Raw genomic sequence first — 25,819 nt, forward strand, 5'->3', positions numbered from 1 at the left:
TCATAACATCCTCTCCACGACATGAAGATAAGACTAAGAGGAAACACAGACAGGCTAACCTTTCTTTGTGAATTCATGAATTCAGGACACTTAGCTGCCGTGTCAAACACTGTGTAGTTAGGATTGCCTCAAGGGCTCAACTGTGACCTCTACAGTTATAAGACAGCCTCACTAACCGCCAGACCAGACCACCCTGATAACTTTATTTGAGACTGCATGAGTAGAAGTGATGGTGACTCAGTGCTCTCAGGCGTTTGGCACGATGAGAGCAAGACAAATGACATTTTTTGAGTTGTGCGCTGTCAAAGATAAATGTAACCTGAAATGGAAAATAAACTGGTTTGTTTGTATAGATCAAGTCTTGTTTTGTAGCCTGAGGTGGAGCACAGAACTCTGCTCTTATAAATGCATACAAATGAAGTAATTCCTCACTTTCCTCTAATGTTTGTTATGGCATTAGAAATCGTCAAAATATTTCACAAAGTAGACATTTCCTCATGTTCTGCTATATTTTTGCAGCTGCACTGGAATACTAAATTCCCAATTTAAAAGAAGTAGAGAAACAACTTTGCTTTTCATGAGTCGGGCTGCTGCACTAACTGCTGTTTATAGTACGTCAATTGAAAATACAACACAGCCACATCATTATGGCCTCGACAGGAGGAAGCAGGAAGCCAAATGGATTCTGTCCGCATAAACATAAGATATGATATCAATAATACAGCTGATGATCTTAGCTAGGCTATTCAATAAAAGTAGGATGACAAGTCCTCTGACAAGGCAAATATTGAATGAGCAAATACTGCGAACCTGCTCTTCTACAAGACTGTTGTCTCCTGTTGTCTGTTTCATGTCATAGATCTTAAGGGCATGGGCAGGTTTCACCAGCTTACTGAAACATCTAGTGTTTGACAAAAAGCTAAAGACAAAGAATAGACTACAGTATATGCAAACAACACATTGAACCAGGTAAAGTGGTAACCCTGCCTTGCCTTACAGGTACCAATAAAACATGTTATTGCTATTTAGAAATCATATATATATATACATATATATAGTATATCCTTTATTTAACAAGATAAAAGTCTCATTGAGTTTAAAATCTCTTTTCCAAGAGTGACCTAGCCAAGAGAGCAGCTGTTAATCATTAACCCTCAACAATACAAACAGACAAATACAACTGTCACCCACTACCAATCTGAGAGTAGGCTGATCCCGTCATGCAAAAAAAGCACTATGATCTCCTTTCTTACAGTGAGTCTGCACCAATACTTAGCTTACAGTGACCTTATTATAACCTACTTTATGGTATTTTCCCCAACTATTACGCCATCATAATAAGAAAGGCCCCACTGTATGGCGATAGAGGCCAGTTTGTAGTGACCTTATCTTGTTGTTGGATGTATTTTTTTATGCCCTAATGGTTTTGACATCCCCGCTGTGATGTTTCTACATGGTATTATGGATGAATAGGCAGTTCTCGTTCGGATGTGTAAACAGAAGAAAGGCCAGTTTCTGCGCTTTAGTCTATTTGTAATAGAAGCCTGATTTTAAAAGGCTGGTGTTTAGTGTTTACGCCTCAGTGACTGATCTCAATGTGGTCCAGGAAGGACGCGCTCACTTCCAAAGGATGCTGTGCAAGAAAAGATGGACGCATACAGGTTACTCACTCTGCGTAGCCGGTAGACCACGGCAGCCGCTTGGTCTCCTTCAGTATGAGGATCGGTCTAGCAATGTGGTCCGCCGAGCACTCTATCTCGTCCGGCGACAGCCCCAAGAACTCCGGTCTGCTGTACGGGAATCTCAGGGGCAGCTCCGAGCCGCCGGGATGGTCACCATTGGAGCCACCAGCCATCATACCTCCCATAAAATTGGCCACCGCCGATTTTACCCGCGTGAGCATGGTCCTGCGGCAGCGTGGGTCCAGGCGATGCGATTGCGTGAGTCTCCCCCCGCACGGCGACGCAGTTTCGCGGCGTCAAAGGCAGACACACAGCGGCCGTAAAGACTCATTCAGTGCTCCCTCGGTGAACGCGGAAATAAAAAGCCACACACACACACACACACAGACAAGGCAGGCAGGCAGGCAAGCAGCGCTGCACACCAGTCATGTGACAAACCGGTTGCTGCTGGTGGATTTGGTCGCACTGGCATCTCTGTGAGCAGCTTACTGTTGACAGTGCCGGAGGTCAAAGGTGCGTAATCCTGAAGTGACGATCACCTGCTGGGCAAGGTGCAGAGCAGCTCTGTGTGTGTTGTCTGCAGAGGGGATGACCCATGATCTTAAAAACGGACTCTCAATCACATATGTGTACAGTACAAATCTGAGGTACTTGTACTTTACTTGAGTATTTCCATCTCATGCCACTTTACTTCTACTCCACTACAATTCAGAGGGAAATAACTCATTGTACTTTTTTTACCCCACAATTTGACAGATACTTTGACATGATATTTGATCCAAAACACGATGAATGCTATAATAATCAATAATTATTTAATTATATATAATACAGTAGTATAACACTCAAAGGGACCATTTTTCAGTAGTGGTCTTACTTTTATGTTTGATCCTTTTTGTTGATAATACTTCCTATTTTCACTTAAGTAACATTTTCAATTAAGGACTTTTGCTCAGTTATTATTAAGGGATCATTTTTACAAGGTGGTACATGTACTGCTAGAGAATCAGAATACTTCCTCCATCACTGACAGGAACACACACATAAACACACACTTGCAATTTAGCTACCATATGTGAGAATATTCAATTTAGTCACCCATCCATGACTATCAACCCCACATTTACAGAAATCATATACCTTTCATCCAAAGCACAATCCTAATTCTGTTACAGGCCACAATCCCTAAGCGCTGCATTTTTCCAAGACTGCAAAAAAAAACATACATTATTTTCATATGCCTATGAGGACACTGAAGGATCTTGTTCTCATAAGGGAGAATAAAATAAAAGGAAAAGAGCTCACATGGAGCCACACAAACTCTTGTTCTCTCTCTCTCTATCTCTCTCTCTCTCTCTCTCTCTCACACACACACACACACACACACACACACACACACATCATACAGACCATACACAGGAAGACAGTGTGAGTGCCATCAGCTGACTTTGGCATGTTTCCTGTACTACCTGATAAAACCTCCTTTGTCAATGAGAGAAGTGGACGACCAAGACTGTAATTGAGAAGAAGCAGTGCATGTGAAGTGTAACATGAGTCTTATACTGGTAATAATGATGTTAATGATCATCATCCTTATTTGAAGAGCAGTTTTAAAAGAACAAGTAACTCAGTGCTTCATAATAGATTATCATAGCAAATAGGTAAATAAACTGGACCAGGATAAAATAAAGTCAAACAAATCACAGTAAAATAAACTAAAAGGAATAAAATAACAATAAATAAAACCAAATAAGGTTAGGATGTGCTCTCCAATGTGGGGAAGTTTTAAAAAGAGATTTAAAACATGATACTGACTCTGGCAGCCTCATTTCCTCAAACTGTGTTCACTGTAGTTTCAAACTTAGTCACACATGATTTAAACTACAGTAAAAAAAAACTGGGCTCTATAATGACTTCAGCACACATATCAGCTTTTTTTTAAACACACTGTGACGCTCGACCCGCTGTCTCGGAGGCTGCCGTCTGGATATTGGCTGACAGTGGAGGGTCCTCAGTGTAATATGGTTCACCTGGGTCTGCCAAGCTATAAAAGCTAGCCCATGTGGTCACTCTCTCTCCCTTCTACGTGCTGACATCCACCCTGCATCGTCTTCTTTTGGTTTTGCACTTTGTTCTAAACACTTTATTGTTTTGTTTGTCTTACCTTTAGTTTTAACAAACATTTGTTTTAAGCAAACTCTTGCCCTTACCCCCACTGCTGGTTGTGATTTACAGTCCGCATAAACAGGACTGAATCGTTGACAGAAGAAACCTGGACTCGACTGATCCTCCTGAAGTTCTGTTGCCGCTGGTTATGATTTACAGTCCGCATAAATGGGACTGAATTATCGACAATAGAATCCTGAACTTGACTGATCCCCCAAAGTTCTGTTGATGATTTACATGCCACATAAATAGGACTGAATCATTGACAGAGGAAACCTGGACTCGACTGATCCTCCTGAAGTTCTATTGCTGCTGGTTGTGATTGACAGTCCGCATAAACAGAACTGATTCATTGACAGAACCCGGACTCGACTGATCCTCCTAAATTCTGCTGCTGCTTGGGCCTGTCAACGAAACACCAAGGAAGGAAGGTGCCAACCTGATGACCCCAGTGAAGCATTTACCCCTACCCCCACTCAAGGAATGATCGCTGATTATAATACAGGATTGTAAAACCAAGTCCTATAAGCTCAACTAATTGCACGGATTCCCTCCTTGTCACATTCCTGAGCCAGTTTGTGAAAAATGGGGGCTCGTCCAGGATCTAAACCTCATGATCAAGTCATAGTGTGACAAAGGGAGGCCCATTCAGTTGAATTGGACAATGTGTGACCATTTTGATTTGTGACCATTGTGGCTCATGAATGCTAAAATTTTGAGTGCTTTTCAGGTGAGCAGATGTGCTTTTGAGAATCTAGCATTGTGACTTTTTAGGAGTACTGTGCAAGGTTTTTGTTTAATTACTTTTGTGGAGTTAGTTTTAGTGGGTGTTGGAAGGGAGCAGCATTTGTCCCCAGTTCATTTGGAAACTCCTTAAAGAAGACATAAGTACTGGTGCATGTCATTGGTGATTGCCACATATCCGTTGGTATGAGCCATGCATCCCCTTTGCAGGCCGCGGAGGTTGATCTCAACAGGAGACCAACCTGTTGTTTTCCCTTTAGTGTGCTGGCGAAAGTGGGTAAAGACGATGCCTTGGGAGCATTTCCCTGGTTCTCCGAGGGTCGCCAGTTTTCTGGTTGCCTTCTGGTTCCAGGGGAATCAGTGCATAAGTACCCCCCACAATCATCTGTACAAACACAAGGGTTGAGACTAGATAGCCAATTGCTGTGATTAGATAGATAGGGCTGTTGATCTTGGGCTCTGCTGTGGCTATTTTGTTTTCACCATTGTACATATTCCCAGTACATATGGGTGCTTGTCGGGCTTGTAACTTCCTAGTATGGTTTGATAAATCAGCACTTCTTGTATTGATATGTCATGTTAACTTGCTTTGAGCCTGATAAAGTTTTAGTTTGGTAGGTTAGGACCTGGAATATCTGGAAGTGAGGAGGCTGTTGGTTTAAATTTTGTTCTGTGTCCACAAGTTAGCAGCTTGATCAAGCAGCTTTGGCAATAAGTGCTATAGCTCGTGCTTTGATTTTTGTTTTGTATGAACTTTGGTTGCAGCTTGGTATTCTCTTTGTGTATTCGTCTCAAGTCTCAAGTCAAGAATGGATTAATTAATCTGTTTGGGTGCCCACATTTGCTGTTAAGCACCTACTGACCCCAAACCACCCACCTCCTGCCCTACAGATACACTGTATGTGCATTGTGTAAACTCTCCAAGGTCCCATCTCATACAGACTACACAGTAGACTCAATGGCTTCATTATACACCCAGAGATCAGCACTCCTGTGCTCAAACACTACTACGTGGCCCCAGGTTTTCTGTGTGTAAATAAGTTTGTGGTAATCTGATTAAACAAAACTTTATTTAGTAAATGTGAGCATGGTATAAACTAAAACAATAAAGGTCTTAAAATTTGATTTTGACACAGTGCCACTCCACAAGACAGAGCCACAGGATCACCCTTGCAAAACTAATCAGAGGTGAATTCACACAAAATACATTTTGCATGTTTATCACATGTTGAGCACATTTTATTTCACATGCAAATGTCCTATAACCACATGCTCCTGTAGGTGAATTTGTTGTGCAAGTTTTCACTAAAAACAATGAATTTCATGTTTGATTTTTTATGGCATCTGCTGCAAAAGCTCTTCTCTTCCAACAAGATCACCTTTTTATCAATATAAAGGCAAAATGTTCACATGTGAACATTATCAGGTACATAGCTATGTTGAGACAACTTCTGCTTGTTTAAGGATTTGGAAACCAGTGTGGTCTTGATAAAATATTGAAAAAGAAAACATTGACTTGAAGCATGAGACAGGATATGAATCCTGGTCACTGATGTCAAAGTTATATGCCACCCAAGCATCCAACAAGCATCTTTTTCTGTTTTTTTCACTAAGATATGATTTGGTTGGCTAGTGAGCCTTTGTTTTAGAGAAACCTTTGGGTATGCTACTTTGGTATAGCGCTTATTTGGTAATTCCAGTTTTGTGTTTGGTTGCTGGAATTTTGCGAAGGCATAAGCATTGAAGGTTTGTCTGCTTTGTCTAACTGCTGGCCACTTTGTTGGACACTTGTCATAAGCTTCGGTGCTCGTTCTGACACACCGGTGTGTACTTCGGGTCAGGGGTTTAACCTTATTCCATCCTGACCATATTCCTTGTTATTCTGTTCCCCTTCCTGTTCCCCTTTTCTGTGTTCTGCAAAGACAAATAATCAATTCGAGGTGGGCACTGTCTTATACCATTTGGATATTCATCTCAAAGGTGCAAGAAAAGCCATGCAGCTATGGACAAGTCTTGTCATGGCTATTTACCTGCCAATTAACTAGGTTCTCTATTTTGAGAGGGGTTTGTGTACTCCCCTTAAAAGTGCTTGTCAGGATCTGAGGTTGCTGGGTGGGGATTCAGATCTGGTGAGATGATTGATATGGATGTATGTGATTGCCATTCTAAGATTATGGGCAACGGCTGTTAAATTGAGGAAATATAACCATTTCTCATTCTATAGAAAATTTTATTGTTTTGACTTACTTTGTAACAACTTTGTATTGTTTCAGATGTCAGGATTGAACATTGATCTTAAGAGGGGGGGTGTGACGCCCCTCCCACTGTCTACAGAGGCTGCCTTCTTGATATTGGCTGAGGGTGGAGGGTTTTCAGTGTAATATGGTTCACCGGGGCCTGCCAAGCTATAAAACCTAGCCCATGTGGTCACTCTCTCGCTCTTCCTCCTGCTGACATCCACCCTGCTTCATCCTCATTTGTTTTTTCACTCTGTTCTAAACACCATATTGTTTTGTGTTAGCTTTAGTTTTAATAAGCATTTGTTTTAAGCAAACTCTTGCATTGACTCCCTCCCCCTCACATTCCTGAGCCAGTTAGAGACACACTGAAGGGCTGCATTCACCACAATAATTCAATTAAAACAAATATATTACAGCAAATATGACACATCTGGGTAGTGTCATGGTATATCGCATGTGGCTTTCTGTTGTTACTATGGTATTCTTGTTTCTTGTCCTTGTTTCAGTTTGTTCTGGCCTGAGAGTCGGTTCAAATCTGATTGGCCAGGCGTTAAGCCAACCCACCAGGATGTGTGTCTAGACATCATGAACTTACAAACACACTTAGGGCTGCATTTTGTGGACCTCACAAAAATGATCTGTTATACAATACCACTGCTGCAGACCAGCCAACCCACAGATTACACTCACAGGCTTCACTCTATTCATGGACCTGCACTGCTGAAAGGTGAAATTTGAAATCATGGCAGTATGAGAATGATCTACAAGCCAACTTGTAATGATAGAAAGACTGTCACATACTGGCACTGTTTGACTCAGCTGGGAATAAATTCAAATCCGTTTAGTCCAAATTTTCGCTGGAAAAAATGTTGCCAGTATTTTGAGACTGCTTCTATCAACAACGCTCCAGTCAACTCTTGCTTGAGTCTATTGAGAGTTGGCAGATGTCTGATCTGCCTTCAAAGAGAGGCCCACATGTTTAGAATCATAATCACGCAAGCATAACTAATTTAAGACACTATTTATATCTCTTATGATCATGTTTATAAGGCTTTACATGTACTTCATTATATAATCTCTGCTCTTTATCATCATTTGTACTTTATCTGTTAAGTCATGTGCTTCATGAGCAGTCTCACTTCCTCCTGATAAGTCTCCAGTCATGAGAGAATTACTTATTTGCTTACATGTCTCAAGTCAAGAATGGATTAATTAATCTATTTGGGTGCCCAAATTTGCTGTTAAGCACCTACTGACCCCAACCCACCTACCTCCTGCCCTACAGGTACACTGTATGTGAATTGTGTAAACTCTCCAAGGTCCCATCCCATACAGACTACACAGTAGACTCAATGGCTTCATTATACACCCAGAGATCAGCACTCCTATGCTCAAATACTACTACATGGCCCCAGGTTTTCTGTGTGTAAATAAGTTTGTGGTAATCTGATTAAACAAAACTTTATTTAGTAAATGTGAGCATGGTATAAACTAAAACAATAAAGGTCTTAAAATTTGATTTTGACACAGTGCCACTCCACAAGACAGAGCCACAGGATCACCCTTGCAAACCTATCAGAGGTGAATTCACACAAAATACATTTCACATGTTTATCACATGTTGAACACATTTTACATGTAAGAAAATTCACATCGTATATGCACATGAGATTTTCAGATATTTCACATGCACATGCATATAACCACATGCTCCTGTGGGTGAATTTGTTGTGCAAGTTTTCACTGAAAACAATGAATTTCATGTGTGATTTTTATGGCATCTGCTGCAAGAGCTCTTCTCTTCCATCAAGGTCACCTTTTTATGAATATAAAGGCAAAATGTTCACATGTCAACATTATCAGGTACGTAGTTATGTTAAGACAACTTCTGCTTGTTTAAGGATTTGGAAACCAGTGTGATCTTGATAAAATATTGAAAAAGAAAACATTGACGTGAAGCATGAGACAAGATATGAATCGTGGTCACTGATGTCAAAGCATCTTTTTCTGTTTTTCTCACTAAGATATGATGTCAAACTACTGCCTGCTTTGGAACAAAATGTTGCCAGTGAAAATAATCCAGACTGCATTACATTTTTAATTTAAATTCAATTACATCTACACTGCATGAATTTCCAAACTGTCAAAGCCAACAGTGTAAAAGAATAGCTCATGCAGGCCACCAAAGCCTAATGGGCTGCCATGTCATTGAGAGTTGGGGACACCTATCTCTTAGTGCAGTGTTCTTTTACACTGTTGGCTCTGAAAGTTTAGAAATGTTTTCAATTATTTTATATGTGAATTAATTTTTTCACATGACATTTCACATGTGAAATACCTGAAACTCTGTCATGTGAATTTATCACAAATAAAATATCCAAAAACATATATGACAATGTGTGTGTTTTTATGATAATACACAGCATATGACTCCAAGTACCATAGCAATGTTCAACAACACTGGGTTGCATTGTCTTCAGTCATTATAAGCCACTAAAACAGTGAGCTCACTCATTATATGTCTCCACTGAAAATGAATGAACTCCAATGAAAGTGGAGTTGCCAAATTGGCAGAGTATATCCAATCAATAATTCATGAGTTTGCCAGTAAAGAGCTCTACTGACCTAATTACACACAATAAGCCAGTCTGTGAGCTGGGATGCGGGATATGATACACTCTACCTGCGGGGAATGAGACCATGGTCTATTCCGCACTATAGAAATCCAGATAAATCTTCAGTGATGAAGCTATGTTTCACAGGATATTTTATATGTATTCTGTTGAGATGATAAACTCTGTAAATGTAAACAATATCCAGCGGACATGAACAATAATTTAATGGAACAATGCTGATGTTTGGCATATTACAGTTCTTTTACATATTTTGACCTGTTGGTGTCACTATGAAAAGTCATGGTATGACCACAGTCTATGATTCATCCTTTCGGAGACAAGAATATCATGTTCAGGCAGTTAATCTAGTTGGTGTATTCACTAGATAGACTGAATGTCTGGAGCTGTTTTTCATGGTTTATGCAAGGTCCCAAAAGTTTGATGAAGCCCTTTCCTGTTTCATCAAGAAAATCCCCACATGCACAAAAGCCAGGTCCAAAAAGAAATGGTTTCCCCAGTTTGTGGAAGAACTTGACGGACCTCCACAGAGCCCTGACCTTAACCCCATCCAACATCTTCGAAATGAATTTAAATGATGTCTGCGAGTCAGGCTTCATCATCCAACATCAGTTCATACCTTATTAATTATTCTTGTGGCTGAATGATAGCAAATCCCTGCAGCCAAGTTCCACAATCTTTTGGAAAATCTACCCAGAAGAGTGAAGGCTGTCATAGTTATATATTAAAGCATATGGTTTTATAATGAAATGTAATGAGATGCACTTACATACTGTATAGGTGTGATGCTTGGGTGTTCACATAGTGTGTAGATACTTTTGGCCATGTAGTGTATTTTTGTTGCAAAGGTGAGTGAACTTGCCAACTAATACTGCCATCAAATGTTTGAGGAGGCTGTTCCACAGTCTTGGGTATAAGACATCATCATCATCACTATAGGTCTGTAGAGTTAGTTGTATGCAATGGTCTGTTTGTAAACTGTAAGGAGGTAATCATTGTAAGAAACCTGTGAAGTGATTTGAACAACGAGCAACAACTTCAACTCTACAGCTTGCAGGCAGCCACTGAAGAGATAAGAGCAAAAAATAAGTTTTTCAGTTGTGCTGTAAGATAAATGGTGTAAACTTGGCAATGTTCTGTCACTGCTAAGGCCACTAAAGTGGAGTTCCAAATCTGCACTTCAAAATAAATCTTTAAAGGTATCAAGGGAGATATTTGGTCATTCTTACGGACAAGTTTATAATGCAGATTTGTGCTTTTTTTTTGGCTTTAGTTTGTAGAGTTGGAAAAATATTCCAGTAGGTGAGCATCATTCATTATGAAACTCTAAGTATGTCATCGGGAGCTTTGCCATATTACATAATTTTGCACTGTTAGTCAATTATAATAGACTAATATCTACTGCAATTCTACTCAGTGCTATTGCAAGGTGTTTCTATTTTTTTGTCCACTCTCGCACATCACCTCCCTCCAGCTCTTTCTCAGTCTTATTCATCACAGGGTTATGATGAAGTGTGTGTGTGTGTGTGTGTGTGTGTGTGTGTGTGTGTGTGTGTGTGTGTAATCAGCCTGCTCAGCTGATGACTGACTCACAGATGGGCACAGACGGCCGCCCACACGCACTCGTAGCAGAGGATAATCTTGAGGTGATGAACCCGTGCGTAAGTATGGATGATCACAAAGGTTGGCGTGTGTTCATCTGTGTGTGAGACACAGAGACAAGTCAACACATCCTCATGTCAGCATCTGTCTTTTGACTGAAGCTTAATAACTGGAATACCGAGACATGACAATGACTATATACATATGTATCATTTACATTTTAGTGTTCAAGTGATATTGAAAGCTATTACTGAGTATGTATCCAACTACTTCCACTATTGTAGTAGCTGATTGTGGTATATTGTGGTAGTGATTGATATATAACTGGTGCTCTTTTATGTGTGCAGTTTTGTTCCACTAACTTAAGATATTGGCTGTTATATTAAGGCAGCAATTTGCATATATGATATAAATATAACTTAGATTCAAAATTAAGTAAAGAATGCTGCTGTCAACAGAAGAGCCAAATAGATTCAAACAAAGAGCTACAGGATGGCAAAGCCTTTACTACTGCTAATGCTATTATAACAACTTTAACTACAGCTAGAAAACTAATACTAACCATATCGCCACTACTTCTGCTTATTACTGCACTAGTACGAGTACAGCAATTATAACTTCCAATGCCACTGCTACATCTTTTACTATTGTGCAAGTGCATTTAATTATTTTTTCAATTTAAGTGTTAAATTTATGTGCTCTCCGCCATCAAAGCATAATAATAACACTTTTTTTTTTTTTTTACCTTTTGTCATGTTTTTTCTGTGATTCTGTGTTAGTTTTTTTGTTATTTGACCCCTAAGTTGTTGGTAAAATGTAATGACTTGTTGGGATCTCAAGATGCTTATCCTATAAACAATTAATTTGTTCAATATACTGTACATGTTACATTGAAAGTGTGTGTTAACTTAATTGACAGTGACAATGATTATTTGATTATTTCCTGTACACCTCAGCTTGTTGTTTTCATCTCTGACCAGCAGATGTCATCAACGTACTGAGAATCTTTCAAGGGAACCCTTTTCTGACCCTCTATTTTGTAAAACTGAGGCATCTCTTGGTGCGTGTGTGTATACGTCAAAGTACATTTATGTATAATATGCTCACAGTACAAGACATGTGTCTGCATTTTTTCATGTATTCAATGCACATATGCACACCCATACGCCCATACAGCTGGTTTTTATGTGTTGTCACACACCACAACAACACCAGAACTGGCCTGGTGTTGGAACTGTGAATGTGCCTGATTTATGGGTGTTGATGGGCCCAGATTCCATTCCCATCTGTCCCATCAGTGGGTTAAGCTTGGGGTGACCATTTGTCTCTGTTATTGCCTTCCTCACTTTGCAGTAAACAACACCTTCCTCCTCCAAGGTTCGGCCTGTGGAAAAGGAATACAAACTGGCCGTTGTTGAGTATGCACGTGCATGTGTTGTAATCATTTAGAGAATTCATAAATCACTCAAGTTCTGGTCATATATTGTTTTTTATAACTTGAGAAGTTAAGCATACATAAAAAACATGCCTGTGATGAGCTACAGTTAGCTAAAGCAAATATTTATCATCTGTAGTCAAATACCATGTGATATCATTATGTATAAACATATAAAGAAAGCTAAAGTAGGGGGCATAGTGTAAAAGGGTGCTATGTTTGCTCCTACTCTTGTGAGGAAACTCTTGCTATATTACAAAAAGATGGGACTTGTTTGGGTTTTAGTGCAACTGAGATTGTAGTTTACATAAAATGTAATTTACTACCTGCCTCATCAAAAGCAATAACTAAAATAGAGAAAATAATGTTTTTTTTTAAATTACCATTGTCATTTTTCATATATTCACTCAAACAAAAATAGTAAGACACGGTAAGAAAGCACCAAGTGAAAGAAATGCATGACATTGAATGATCAGTTGAATGTTTTTATGAAAATTACTTGCAGGAAAAGCTCATAACAACATGGAGGTAAACCACAGTTAAGTATCAAACCTTCCAGGAGATGATGTAATATAAGGGATATTACAGCCACATGTTGATGAGTAAAAAAGTCTGTTAGAACATTTTTGGGACATTGTGATGATATAATTCAATGGTTCATTCTTATCTGGTACTCACAAGATGCACTTTGGTTTACAGTTCTTAGTGTACTTGTAAAAGTATGAAAAAAAATAAGCACTCTCCAAACTTCTAAGTTATGTTATCCTGTATTATCCAATTTATTTATCACGCAAGAAAGCTTATTAATTTCTAATGTGTATCTTATTTACTTGTTATTTGTAAGAGCAGTTGTTTCAATTTGACCATTTTGGAAGTATTTTCATGAACCGGACTGGCACACATCATCATAATAGAAGTCCATGTTTAATTACAAAGGACAACTCCAGCATCGGTTTGGAAGAATAGCAAGATATGATGCGTCTTTGTTCCTCAAGACAATGAAAAGTGGAAACACTAATTGATGCATAAATCAATACATACTGAGCAGGAATAAACTCCATAGCCTTTGTTGAAAATGGAGAGCTGGAGCATTAATGCCTCTATTTTACCTTGCAAGGGAACAGAAAATCATTTAGTCAAAAACTCGTGAATTTTAATAAGCTTTTACAACTAGGCACCGACAGACCATTCAAAATAAAACCTTGGCTAATTCAACAAAAGATAGCAAAATTATATAATTTAAAGTGGTCTATACTGTATACTGTATGCTCTGAAATGTAAAAATACTAAATTGGCTGAATGTAGCATGTTAACATAATTAAATCCTAGCTGTTTTAATTTAGATGCATTACTGCAAAGTAGGCGACATTAACACAGGATGGCACTTTACATGATGTGCAAATGTGTCACGTTTGTTATTGTCTCATTATGATATTGCTGTATGTCACAGAACGAGAGGCGGCCTACTGTTCTTTTGCCACAAACAGAGCTGTGGCAAAGGCAGACGGTTTAACAAGACAAAGGTTAATGGAAAATTTACATATCTTTAAGATGATTTTCTACAACAGATATTAAAACACAGCAGCAAATACAATGAGGGGCAAAAAATTACAATGTTCCCACTGCGTTCATGGGAAGGGTGATATTAATGTGGTAAAAAGCAGTTTCAATTAAAGGTACCCCGTGGAGGTTTTGACCCCTAGTGGTGCTTGTTGGAGGTAATGTGGACATAAAAAATGCAGGTTTCAAAATATTAAAAAAAAAAAAAAAAGTTTTTGGCAAAAAAAGAAAGAAGTGCATTCAAAACATTTGTTAGGCCTTATGGACACACACCATGTATTTTACTGAGAAACACTGAATGTAAATTTAACTGTGTTTAAACATGAGAAGTCATAGCATAGTCATAGTATTATATGGTTGAAATCTCCAGAAAAAAAATAGTAAGTGGACCTTGAGTTGGATTTTTTTTTGTCAAACCTGACCTAACTTTTAAGCTAACATGGACCAAAAGTCTGGATAAAATCATATTGTAACAGCTACTAAACTTGCATGTCAACAGATCCATGTTCATGACAACTGAATATCCCTTGATGAAGGTTGTGTAATATGGTTGAAAGCTATATAAAAGTGCCCCATGAATTGACATTGTTGATTAAGTAACTGTTTGTTTACAAGGAAACTGCATTGACTGACTGTAAGACATCCTTTGGTTTTGGAATTCTAAGGTGTCCCAGTATATCCTAACCACTTTGCTCTCATAGTAAAGTTTTTATATCTTATCTTTTTTTGTAAGTATCTTATCACCCCTATTTGTAATAATCCAACAAACAGTTGACCAAGATCCTGTAAGTCATATCTGATGACATTCATAAACACATGTGCACATTTTACAGCTGTTTTAAGTTTAAAAAGAGTGACTGTTCTGTTCTCCTTGTATATAACACAACTTACTTTTATTCATTTTTGTGGCTGATTTTTGGTTTGTGCCTCCGCCCATGTGTTGTCTATTTGTTCTATGAGCTGTGAGCCTTATTATTTATGTCGATGTTTCTGATTTTTGCTACCTGCTCTAGTCTGTATAGCACTTTGGTCAATGTGAGTTATTTTTAAATGTGCTTTATAAATAAATTTCACTTGAATGTATTACAAATCTGACGCTTTGGACTTGACATTCAGCCACATCACCCTGCTCACTGCCTGATATAATCCAGATAAGAAGTCATGATAAAATCACAAAGAACACATTTCTAAGAAGGCGACAGCTCTACTCTGTCAGATGCTGGAACATGCAGCGTTAAGCGGGCGGGAAGGCATTCAGAGCAACACCTCATCTCTCTCAACTAGTGACATTACTATTCACAAATAAGGCTTTAATAATAAGTGAAGGTTAATTTTACCATAGCCTGTGGACATGAAGAGTGAAAACTATTGCAGTAACACTTCATTAATCATTGTCCGCTGAGCCAATTTAACCTGCTGCTGGTTACCAGGCAACAACTCAGCTGTGAAGGCATTGCATGCTACTCATATTTTGGTGGTTGTGGTGTGTTTTTGTGTTTGTGTCATTTACTTGTATATCAAATAATAAGGCTTGACATTTTTGTGTGACATAAACACACATTCATATTTATAGTGTTTATATAAAACATATAAGGTATATCTGGAAACAACTTTATCATAAGAACTTAATTAGATTGTTGATTATTTGTTCGTAAGGTACAAATGTTACTGCAGGTTTGGTTTCACTTTGTGTTTTGTGTTGTGTATGTTCTCTGTACACAGGTATGGTGACATAAACAGGCAGGATGAAGGTGTAGATAACATGTGCAGCAGCCTCTCGTCTCACCTCACTGGCTCTGCCTTTGATTTCCACCTGGTTTGTATGCTCACAGAGCAAGTCCATCATCCTTGTGCAACGTTCATATGATGCCATGCTGTGATCCCGAAGCACATCAAAGCACATGTGTGATTAATGAGGTTTTGATATGACCTTTCCGCCTCTTTGAGATAAGAGACTAAAAGGCTATATATTTTAATGCTTGTGTGAGGCTGTAATGCAAAGCCAGAAAACATTTAAATGGATGAAAAATGGAGAGAAAACATTTCTCGCTGTTTTTTTAAAACAGATAGTGTCTTTGGTAATCTCATGATTAATTATAGCTTGTATGCAAATAATTAGATCATTTTCTAATAGATTATTAAGGACTGTACAAACATCATTTGCACGCCAGGAAAGGCAGGGAGGATGCATGGGTGTTAGAAAAGGGTTATATATTTTTGTTATTGTTCAAGGGAGGGTAACCCATATTTTTCTAGGAGGGTGCTTTAACTTTTTCTCATCCCAGATCTTGATGTGATTTTAATTCATACACCACGATGTAAACAGTGTTGATTGCAGTGCAGGTGTATCCTGGCAGCCTACCGGTTAAGATGCATGCCATATAGCTGCAAAGTCCAAGGTCTGATTTCCTGCAGCAGAACTTTGTTGCATGTCATTCCCTGTCTCTGTCTCTCCCCTTGTTTCCTGTCATCTCTCAACTGTCACTGTCCAATAAAGGCATAAAATGCCAAAACATATATTCAGAAAATAGTCCATCAGCACCAACAGAGTTGGCACCTGGGCCCAGTTCATTAACTCAGTGGCTGTAACAGCCTATTTTTTTTTTTTTTTAATGTTTTAAAATATATTTATACCACTGATAAAAGTCTTGCTCAAACATTGAAAAATTCAACACTGGCATAAAACTGGATGTGTTCACTTTTATGTAACTATTTTAATAATAATAATGATAATAAACTTTACTTATACAGCACTTTTCAAAGCAAAGTTACAAGTGTAAATTCACATGATTCAACCAAGATTTTAAATTTCAGGACTGCTATGAGGCAAATAAAATCGGACAAAAAAAAAAGAAAAAAAGAAAAAACAAGAGGAAGAATCTCATTGACTGTATATAAAGAGGAATTCTAGTGACATTGACTGGCACTCATTTTATTACGTCATCTTGTTTCTTCTGCAATGGATTAATGGCCCCCAAGTGGAAAATTAGGCCACCACCTGTTTATCTCAACAAGCCAACTCCCAATATTCGCATAACAGCAGTGGATAAAAATGCTCATTATTTTTTTGGAAATTCTGTTCAAATTTTTCGCAGCATTTGGTTGGAAACCTAGCCAGTGAGACAGGACATGTTAACTTTTTCACTATGTAACCTAAAATGCTATCTTTTCCTAACCTTCACCAAGCAACATACTTTCCCAAAGTGTTTTTATAACCTATGCCTAAAAACATGCAGGACACAAATCCCACTCTCTGGTGTCAAAGTCCTGTGCTTTGTACACCCACGACCTCCAGAGAACAAAAACATGTATTGACTCCAAAAATCTTTGCTAGTGAACATAATTCAAGCAGCAATTCCTACGAAACGCCAAAACTATTTAGAAGCGTACAAACGTAATTTCGAGGACACGGCTGCAGACTCAATTTATCAGGGTCTAACGAGGCTCAACTAATCAATCTAAACGGAGTCAGCTGTTGCTGTACTTGAGCGGAAGACTAACATTGCTACTGCACAAATGTTAGCATAGTAATATGCATGTTAACAACTATTGGATGCTAACGTGGACATTTAACAATCATTTGTAATTTTCTGTTGTAAACTATTTTGGCTGTGGTCTGTGTAACATATTTTTACTTCCTACTTGAGTAATTTGTTGTGAATAATATTCATCATCCATCATTAGCATTAGTAAGGTGTTTGGCAGTGTTTTGCCAGTTATTTTATTGTATCTATCTATTTGTACTTCACTAATTCATGAATAATTCTGTTGTTCCTGTGAAATATTAGCAAAGAGAAACATGAAATTGCACATTCATTGTGTCCCTGTACAGGACCTCAGACCTTTTGGTTATAGGAAACAATAACTTACAGATACTGACCTGACCAAACAAATATGCTGACAGCTGCAAGTGGAATCGACACAGTTCAGATTGTGTGAAGCAAAAACATTTTGATGACAATGTATATTCACCAAGAAAAAAAAAGAGGTTATGCTGAGCAAATATCCTCTGGGTTATGAAACTAGGACTAGCTCTACAGCAGCAGTTATCAATTGCCCCCTCGGGGGGGTGAGGGGGTGGCAACATTGTGAATGTACAGTTATTTTTCTTTGTTCCAAAACATGATTTTGTTGGTCATTTTCAAGCCGTTCACAACAAACTAGGTGCGTCACCCGCTGTCGGGACGTGACAATTCTTGGATAATAATGTTTGATCAGTGTCCAGATTTTGTGTACCAGCATTTTTAAGACGTTGCTTGTTGGTTGCATGAAACGAATGACCTCAGGGGAGTGATTAAACAACACAATAGTAAATAGAAATGTGTGTTATTTTCAAGGACGATGGAAGGAGAACAATGGAGCAGGAAGGGGGAGTTGCATGTAATGGAGACAGATACATCGAGAGAGCCTCATCTCACCTAATTCCTCTGATCAGAGTGCTGAAAGAACTTCCTGTATTAAAGACATGTTGATGTCTAATTCACTGAACCAACAAATCTGGCTTGTTAAATTACCTCTGACGAACAGTAGTCTAATTCAGCCAAAAAAAATGCACATCTCTATTTGTTAAAAAATCATCACTGTTGCCAGATGAGCAAGTTTGTAAACACTTGTCAGACTTTTTTAGCCTGTTTCATTTACACTGTTCTGCCAATAACAGTTTCTGTATTGAATGGAGGAAAGGCCAGAGTGTCAGGTGGAGGGAAGCCAGCTGTGGACACAATTGTCTAAATTGTAACAGAAAACAGGACTTGTTTCCTGTAAGAAAAACATGGTGGAAGTTGTTTACTTAGAAAGGAAGCATGGATCTTCTTGGCGCGAGTCCCACATGATACACAACCAAAATGTTTTTCTAGTCTAAAGAATGCCTTGAAGACAACTCCATTAAGCAACCTCAAATCCTATTCTATGGACTAAGTATTTTTTTCTGTGAGTGCTGGCATTCTTTCAGTTTCTTTTCAACCACTTGGAAGTTGGATATGTTTGCCAAGAAACAGCTAACTGCTGCTTGAAGTCATGTTGAATGCCTGAGAGGCATTAGAGACAGTATGTGTGAAATCATTCTTCATAGCTATTTCAGGGAACAATGACCTTTATATGTGTGCGCAGCTCAGATCTCTGATCAATTCTGCTTCTTTGTTCGACTCCTCACTTGCCGCCACCTCTGTTTTTGCTCGAGGTATTGATATACAAAACACACAAAGGGCGCAAAGAATATGATGGTTTTTGTGGCTGAGGAATTCTATGCTCTTCACAGACCTCTGTCAGATCCATTTATCTGTCTTACTACATTTATCTGTCTTCCAGCTCAGTACATATTATATTATACGAACAAGGGAAAGTGTAGAGAAATAGATTTTCTGATAGATTTTTGTTTTAGTCCATCAAAACGCAATGAAACCTGTGATGAAACTGATAAATTGTCACGGAGCTCATATATATTTTATTTCACAGACACATAAATGTATTGAATGGAATGAATGTGTCTCTTTTCATGAGCAGAAAATTCAGTGTTGTGCTGGTACAAAGAGCCACTTTTATGGCCACGCTACTTGTTTTATGAGCCTCTCTGTCTATTTTGGAGTCATAGTTTGTCAAACTCTCTGGAGAAACTCAATCATTGCCTTGTAAAGTATTTGTTCAGTCTAGACGCTGACTGATGGCCTAAGCCAAGATCATGTTAGCATGAGCAGCTTTTCAGAGGCTACTTAATGATTGGCATGTCTAATGAGATGCAGAGCGGCTGCTGCACTGGGAATTTGAGACATGCCCATCAAGCCTACAGACATACTCCTTAAGTAGAGATCTTAGCTGAATGATCCCAGTTGATACCAGCCAGGATTGGCTGATGCTTGTTTTATTCTTCTTTTTTATTACTGATAACAACCACCTCTGTTCTGCATTATATGGCAGGTATTTACTTACTCTACCTTATTTAAAGGAATCACATAATTGCTTATAGGACTTCCCCTCCCATATGTCTCTGTGATATGATTATCAGACCATTTATGTTATAAGGTCAGATGGTCAAAGATAAACTGAACCACACAGGATCAAGAGGCGTAGGATGATTTAATTACTGTCAGGGAAACCTTGAAAAATGGTTGATACTGTTTCATCATGCAGGATGTGCGATGATGTGATACATGGCAGGTAAATTAATCATTCATTACAATATTAGAAAATGGTTTTCAAATGAGCTAATGATGCCATAAAGATATAAAAGTTGCTGATGATATGATATCACTGCATTATTACATTACACCATTATGATTTCATAAGAGGTGCAACACATTTTTTCAGCAAGAAATAGAAGGATTTAATAACGCAATTAGACAATATTATCATTAAATAATCAAATTACATGCCTGATTGAATCCAATAGACGGTTAAAGGCTCAGTTCACCCAAATTACAAAACATATTTTCCTCACTTATCCTCCAGTGGTATCCGGCCATGCAGGTTTGGTTTTATTTGTCCAGGTTTTTTTTTTTTTTTGTCTTTGGATTTCTAGCTCCACATCAATTTAGTGTAAGTAATGGAACACTCCGGATAATTCATTTGCTTTGCTGTAAACAGTTTTCCTTGGAACGACTCTCTACCAAAGAAATGCTCTGTACTACTGACAGTGTGTTGTGTGTCATCCAGAGTTACCCAGACATTGTCTCTGGAAAAATATGCTGTTAAAGGAATAGTTTGACATTTTGGAAAATGCGCTTAGTAGAGTTCTTTGTTCCGAGAGTTAGATGAGAAGATCAGTACCACTCTCATGTCACTTATGCGCTGGGCTAATTGGGGGGGCCAGTTATCAGGGAAGACTCCAGTAAGTCTCCATGCCTATCAAGTCCACCACCAAACTCAGGTGAAAGTTTTTTCTTTTTCCCCACTTTGGAGAGGTACAAGCCATGCACATTACCTGCTACTGTAGGTGTTTTGAGCAGTTGGAAATGTAAGTAAACTATCGGCAAATTTAGTGTGCTGCAATTTTAGCATGTAGCACTGCGTGTTTCCACTCTCTCTTTTTCACTCTCTCTCTCTCTCAGCTGTTTTTTGGGTTGGCTAAGGGAATCTTAGAGACAGATAACAGAAAGTTAGACATTGTTTGCATGGCTAAGTACCACCAGAAGTAAGTGAGAAAATATTTGTCTGGTGATTATGGGTAGACTGGCACTTTAATTTAATGATGTTGTTACTTTATCCAGAAAAAAAACAATGTTTTGACAATTTTATTTGCTACTTTTTAAAACTACATTTACATTCTGGGAGGCTATTTCAGTATCTGTTAATATATCATCAGTTGAAGCAAGACTTTCACATGTTGTGTGGGGCTGGACAGCTTGTTGATAGGGAGTGTCTCATTAAATGAGCTGTCTTCCTTTTCACATTATTCTCAACTGAAGGGTCATACCGTTGCATAATCCTGGAGCTTGGTATGTTTTTAGTGCTTATTAGTCTTAGATTGGCTAGAGATACAGTATAAGTTTGAAATTGCTCAACTTTCAGCAAAAATAACACCAGGGATTCCTACTGTACTTTTGGTGTAAACCCATGAGGGTTGGGCACTTTGTGTGCATTAAAATAAAAGAAAATCAATCAAATCTATGGTTGTGTTGCAACTGTGCTAATGAATGAAATCATCCGTGTTGTGGTTGTCAAAACAGGAGGCAAAGCCAGTGTAATATTCTGTACATCAATATGTATATTTCAACATATATGTATAGGACTTTTAGATTATTTTCAATGTGCACAAGCCATTACAGACAAATAGAATTCATGTTGACCAGATTTACATATATTGTTCCTATTTACAGATATTTAAGTGCCATTTCTGTACAAATACACTATACATTCAGATAGAAATGTCTCAATACTATGTACAGGGTGGTCTGAGTAACATCACAATGCTGCAAATCACATTAATGTGCAGGAAATTGTTTTTGTCTGGAGTGCAAATGAAGTCCAAACACAGACCCCCACCCCACCCCCCCATGGTGCAGGATGTCAGGCAAAAAAAAAAACAAAAAAAAAACCCCACCAGGAAGCGTGTTGATGTAGTGTGTGTGGAATTTGTGAGCGTTTCCCCAACATTTTCGTGGAAGCCAATGGGAGAGGTCTGTGATTCGGTAGGAAGACTCCTCCAACTGTGGCCAATCGTACTTCATCAAAACCCCCGCCAGCCCCTACACACCCATCTGTGTGTGTCGGTGAAAGTTCTGCTATTTTCAAAGGGTTCCTGTATGCCTCTGCTGAACAGAAATGAAAACCAGGATCCTTACAAAGGGCCGCCTGCTGCAACATGAAAAAAAATGATAAAAAATGCGGATGCATGCAAGGGCCCAATGTATAAATGCAGCCTAAACCCTTCATTCCTCTTTTTTTGTGACAGGTTAAAGGAAAGGATGGTTTGAATCTTTTTTACATAACCCACTAAAATCTGATTCCAAGAAAAAATAATAAAGTAGACAGCTATACACAAAGGATGAGGTGACTGTCTCAGTTACTTAGAGACGTGCGGTCTGGAAGAGTCATTTTCACCACCGCACACCTCCAGGCTGCCATGTAAGGTTTATCTTTGTAAACAGTCCAAGAGGAAAGGGTGTTTGCCGTTCACTGCAGGGAAACATAACCACCAGTAAAAGCGTCAGTATTCCTGGAAAAGTGCTCTCTAAAAGAAATCATGTTAGGACTCCAAGAAAACTTCAGGCTCTCCAAGTATTACAACTGAATTTAACAAAATTATGTCAAAAGGTAAGTGTCAGCATCTAGTGCTTTTACAATTGCGGAGATATGAAAACATGATATTTTATGAGTGTATGTGGCTTTTTAGAAATTTCACTTCCTTTCCCAATGTTTTTTTTTTAAATTTTTGCAGAGGAGATGTGAAAAAGAACATGTTTGCACACAGAGTACAGCAAGAAAACACAGCGAACATGTTCATATTTTCTGTCCTTGTTGCAAATTCTCAGTCTATACCCCAATCTCTGTTTCTTTCCCATGCAAAAAACTTGATCTGCTTTATAGTTTTGGAGTCTGGTGGACAATTCAGTCACTGTCAGTCATGTTCAAAGTTAAGATCAGTTGATATATGTGTACCTTCGCTGCTGGGCATGTTTCATTTCCCACCCCAGTAAACAGTGTTGCCTAGCTGCGTGTTTACTCCGCCTGAATGGAGGACTTGGGAGAGTTGTCCAGTTCTCTCCAGTTGCCAGAACTGCCAGTAGGGCTCCGATTTGTCATCTTAGTCAGCAGTGTTGTTCGGCGGAGACTGCTGTCTGAGTCCTCTTTCTTGAAGTCAGTGTTCATTTTGTGGCACCAGGAGAAGCAGTGCACAAAATCCTGGAGAAGGTGACCACTGAAGATCATGTATATCCACGGGTTACAGCAGCTGTTGAGACTGGCAAGGAGCGCAGACAGAGTCACTGCTGTGTTCTCAGAATCTAGAGAACAGAGAGAGGGAAGAGGAAAAAGATGATTAATCCACAAAACATCTGGTACAGGCTTGGCTGCAGAAATGCCTAAGTCAGTTCATCTGGTGGTGAAATGTAAAACCTAATTTTTCTGTAAAGAAGAGAAAATCTGCCCAATAGTTCAAAAAGTTTGGGTTACAAGAGTTATTGTTTCAGTTGCATGTCAAACTTGCTTCATAACTGTTTCGAATCAAGTCTAATTTTCTTGATATTAGTGCAGCAGTCTGAATGCTGGGCATGTTGAATCAGTCCCAGAAATGTTCAAACAGCATAAAAAAACTGAGGCAAATAGCAGTAATTGTGTACCAAGATAAATATGTTACACAGAATTGAAGATTAATCTTACAATGCAATGAAAGGTGTTGACGTTTTTATAAGCTCATAGCTGAGGAGGCTGAAATTCTTTAGTTTTTTTTTTAAAATTATTATTATTTAAGAAAATGCTGAGACTAAAGTGATGATATCATGGGACGCTCCTGATAAACTTTTAACAAGAGCGTTTCTGCAGAGAAATTTTTGAAGGCTCGCAATGCTGCATTCTGCTGTTTAATGTATGTGGAGTGGCTTGTAAACAAGTTTCATTTTCTACTTTTTGATTCATATGCACGCTATTTACGCATATTATGTTTTGTGTGCCAAATACATTCATGCGTAAAGGCTGTGCGCACTTGGAGTTTTCTTTACGCACGGTAAGTTTTTCTTTTTGTGGTAAGTGACCAAGTGCCTTTTCTGTGCTGTTATTCTTTGGCGATGTATCGAGTAATCCCTAAAGCTGTTACAATTTTAAATTCAGTGATGGTTAATAAACATCTCTTTGATTTTCCTCAGCACTCACCTGCCCACTGGAAGTTTTCATCCCACACAGACCACATCTGTACTATGAAAAACGGCGCCCAACATATAATATACGCCAAAACTATCACAAAAGTCATTTTAACAGTCCTCAGTTTGGCTCTTGATATAGTTGTGACGCTGCTGACTGAATTCTTTCCAATCATCCCGTTCTTACTCGCAGCACCAGCCATCGTTTTCCTCTTCTTGTATTTGATATTTTTCCATATGCTGTGGCAGATGAACCCGTAGCACATCATGAGAATGACCACCGGTACCAGGAAGATGCCCACGGTTATCCAGGTGATGTACGCCTTGGCGCCCCACGGCTCGATAAAGTACGCCCAGCAGTCGTAGACATCCGAGCCGTTCTTGATCTCGCTCAGTGAGAAGATGAAGTACTGCGGAGTGCTGAGAACCAGGCTGCACATCCACGTGGAGATAATCATGATGTAGGAGCGCTGGGTGGGCTGCTGGAGGGTTTTCAGAGGGTGGCAGATGGCGATGTAACGGTCCAGGGTCATCATCACCATCATATAGGTGGACGCAAACATCCCCATCACCTGGAGGTGCTTGACTATCCTGCAGAGGAAGTCTGGACCATAGAAACGGAAGGTGATCTCCCAGCAGAGCTGCGGCAGCACCTGGAAGAAGGCGACCACCAGGTCTGCGAGGCTGAGGTGTTTGATGAAAAGGTGCATCCTCGACATCTTCTTCTTAGTGTTGTACATGGCCAGCAGGACGCTCACATTCCCAATCACAGCAACCACGAAGGTGATGCTCAGGACCATTATCTCAATTTGTGCCACCTCCTCGTTTCTCGCGAACGGATCGGATCCGTTCGGGTGGACGGTGTTGTTCCCAATGGTCCCCATCGTTAGGTCATAAGTTGAACTGAAAGCCAGAGACTGGTTGCCCCCGCTCAGGAGCAGCGCATAGTCAGGAGTGTGCATGGCACTGCCCCTCTGTGCGCCCTAGTAGATACAGTGCCAGAGGGGCTGTGAAGTGCCTCTCAGATCCCTATATGGAGCTACCTGATGCTCAGAGAGGGGAACCCGTCGCTCTGCGGCTGGTGGCTGCTGTCGGGGCTTTTTAAACTCGAATCAAATTTCAGGCGGCGTGTGCGTAAAGTGGATGCACTGCAAAAAATAAGACTTAAAAACCTTAAAAGACCAGAAGACCTCAAAAAGTTATTTGTTGAGGTGACACGTGATCTAAGGTACACATTATTCCTTAAACAAGATATGTGCGCTCTGTAGGGAATTATGTAACATTTTTAATCAGTTTACAGTGAAAATTAATTTGTTTGAACATAACAAAAATTATTGATATTGCACTGATATCAGTGCCTTATTTAATAAAATGTGTAAAAACGACAACAAAAGTATTTATTTGTGGTATGTTTTTCTTCTTTTTGTCTTGCTTTAAGTCAAACATGACTTTGAAGTTCCCTGCCATG

General features: G+C 39.1%; 2 protein-coding genes across 3 annotated transcripts in view; both read right to left on the reverse strand.

Annotated features, from left to right (window-relative positions):
• The window catches only part of ppm1h (protein phosphatase, Mg2+/Mn2+ dependent, 1H), a 35,480-nt gene extending 33,297 nt beyond the window's left edge, over positions 1 to 2,183 (reverse strand). The window contains exon 1 of the mRNA XM_044357308.1: positions 1,671 to 2,183. Coding sequence (XP_044213243.1) covers positions 1,671 to 1,903 — 233 coding nt within the window. The 5' untranslated portion in view covers positions 1,904 to 2,183. The remainder of the gene's footprint in view (positions 1 to 1,670) is intronic.
• Positions 2,184 to 21,273: 19,090 nt separating this feature from the next.
• On the reverse strand, positions 21,274 to 25,462 carry avpr1aa (arginine vasopressin receptor 1Aa). 2 transcript variants are annotated; one of them, XR_006404299.1, is made up of 3 exons: positions 24,365 to 25,462; positions 23,156 to 23,499; positions 21,274 to 22,672 (listed from the first exon to the last, which is right to left on the reverse strand). XR_006404299.1 is itself a non-coding variant. In XM_044357660.1 (2 exons), exons 1-2 carry the CDS (start codon positions 25,311 to 25,313, stop codon positions 23,216 to 23,218), a joined length of 1,233 nt encoding a protein of 410 aa, XP_044213595.1. In that variant the 5' UTR covers positions 25,314 to 25,460; the 3' UTR covers positions 21,274 to 23,215. The 2 variants fall into 2 exon arrangements, 1 of the variants encoding a protein (XP_044213595.1); XM_044357660.1 differs by having other exon boundaries at positions 21,274 to 23,499; positions 24,365 to 25,460.
• Between the last annotated feature and the right edge of the window lie 357 nt (positions 25,463 to 25,819).

This window comes from Thunnus albacares, chromosome 7 (genome assembly GCF_914725855.1).
Source record: "Thunnus albacares chromosome 7, fThuAlb1.1, whole genome shotgun sequence".
NCBI lineage: Eukaryota > Metazoa > Chordata > Actinopteri > Scombriformes > Scombridae > Thunnus > Thunnus albacares.

What these genes read in the sequence shown, in the direction of transcription:
- avpr1aa (XM_044357660.1), bottom strand. Translation starts at nt 25,313, where the DNA reads ATGCACACTCCTGACTATGCGCTGCTCCTGAGCGGGGGCAACCAGTCT. An exon ending in TGAAAACTTCCAGTGGGCAG is followed by an intron (nt 23,500 to 24,364) that starts GTGAGTGCTGAG and finishes TCTGTTCTCTAG; the next exon opens with ATTCTGAGAACACAGCAGTG.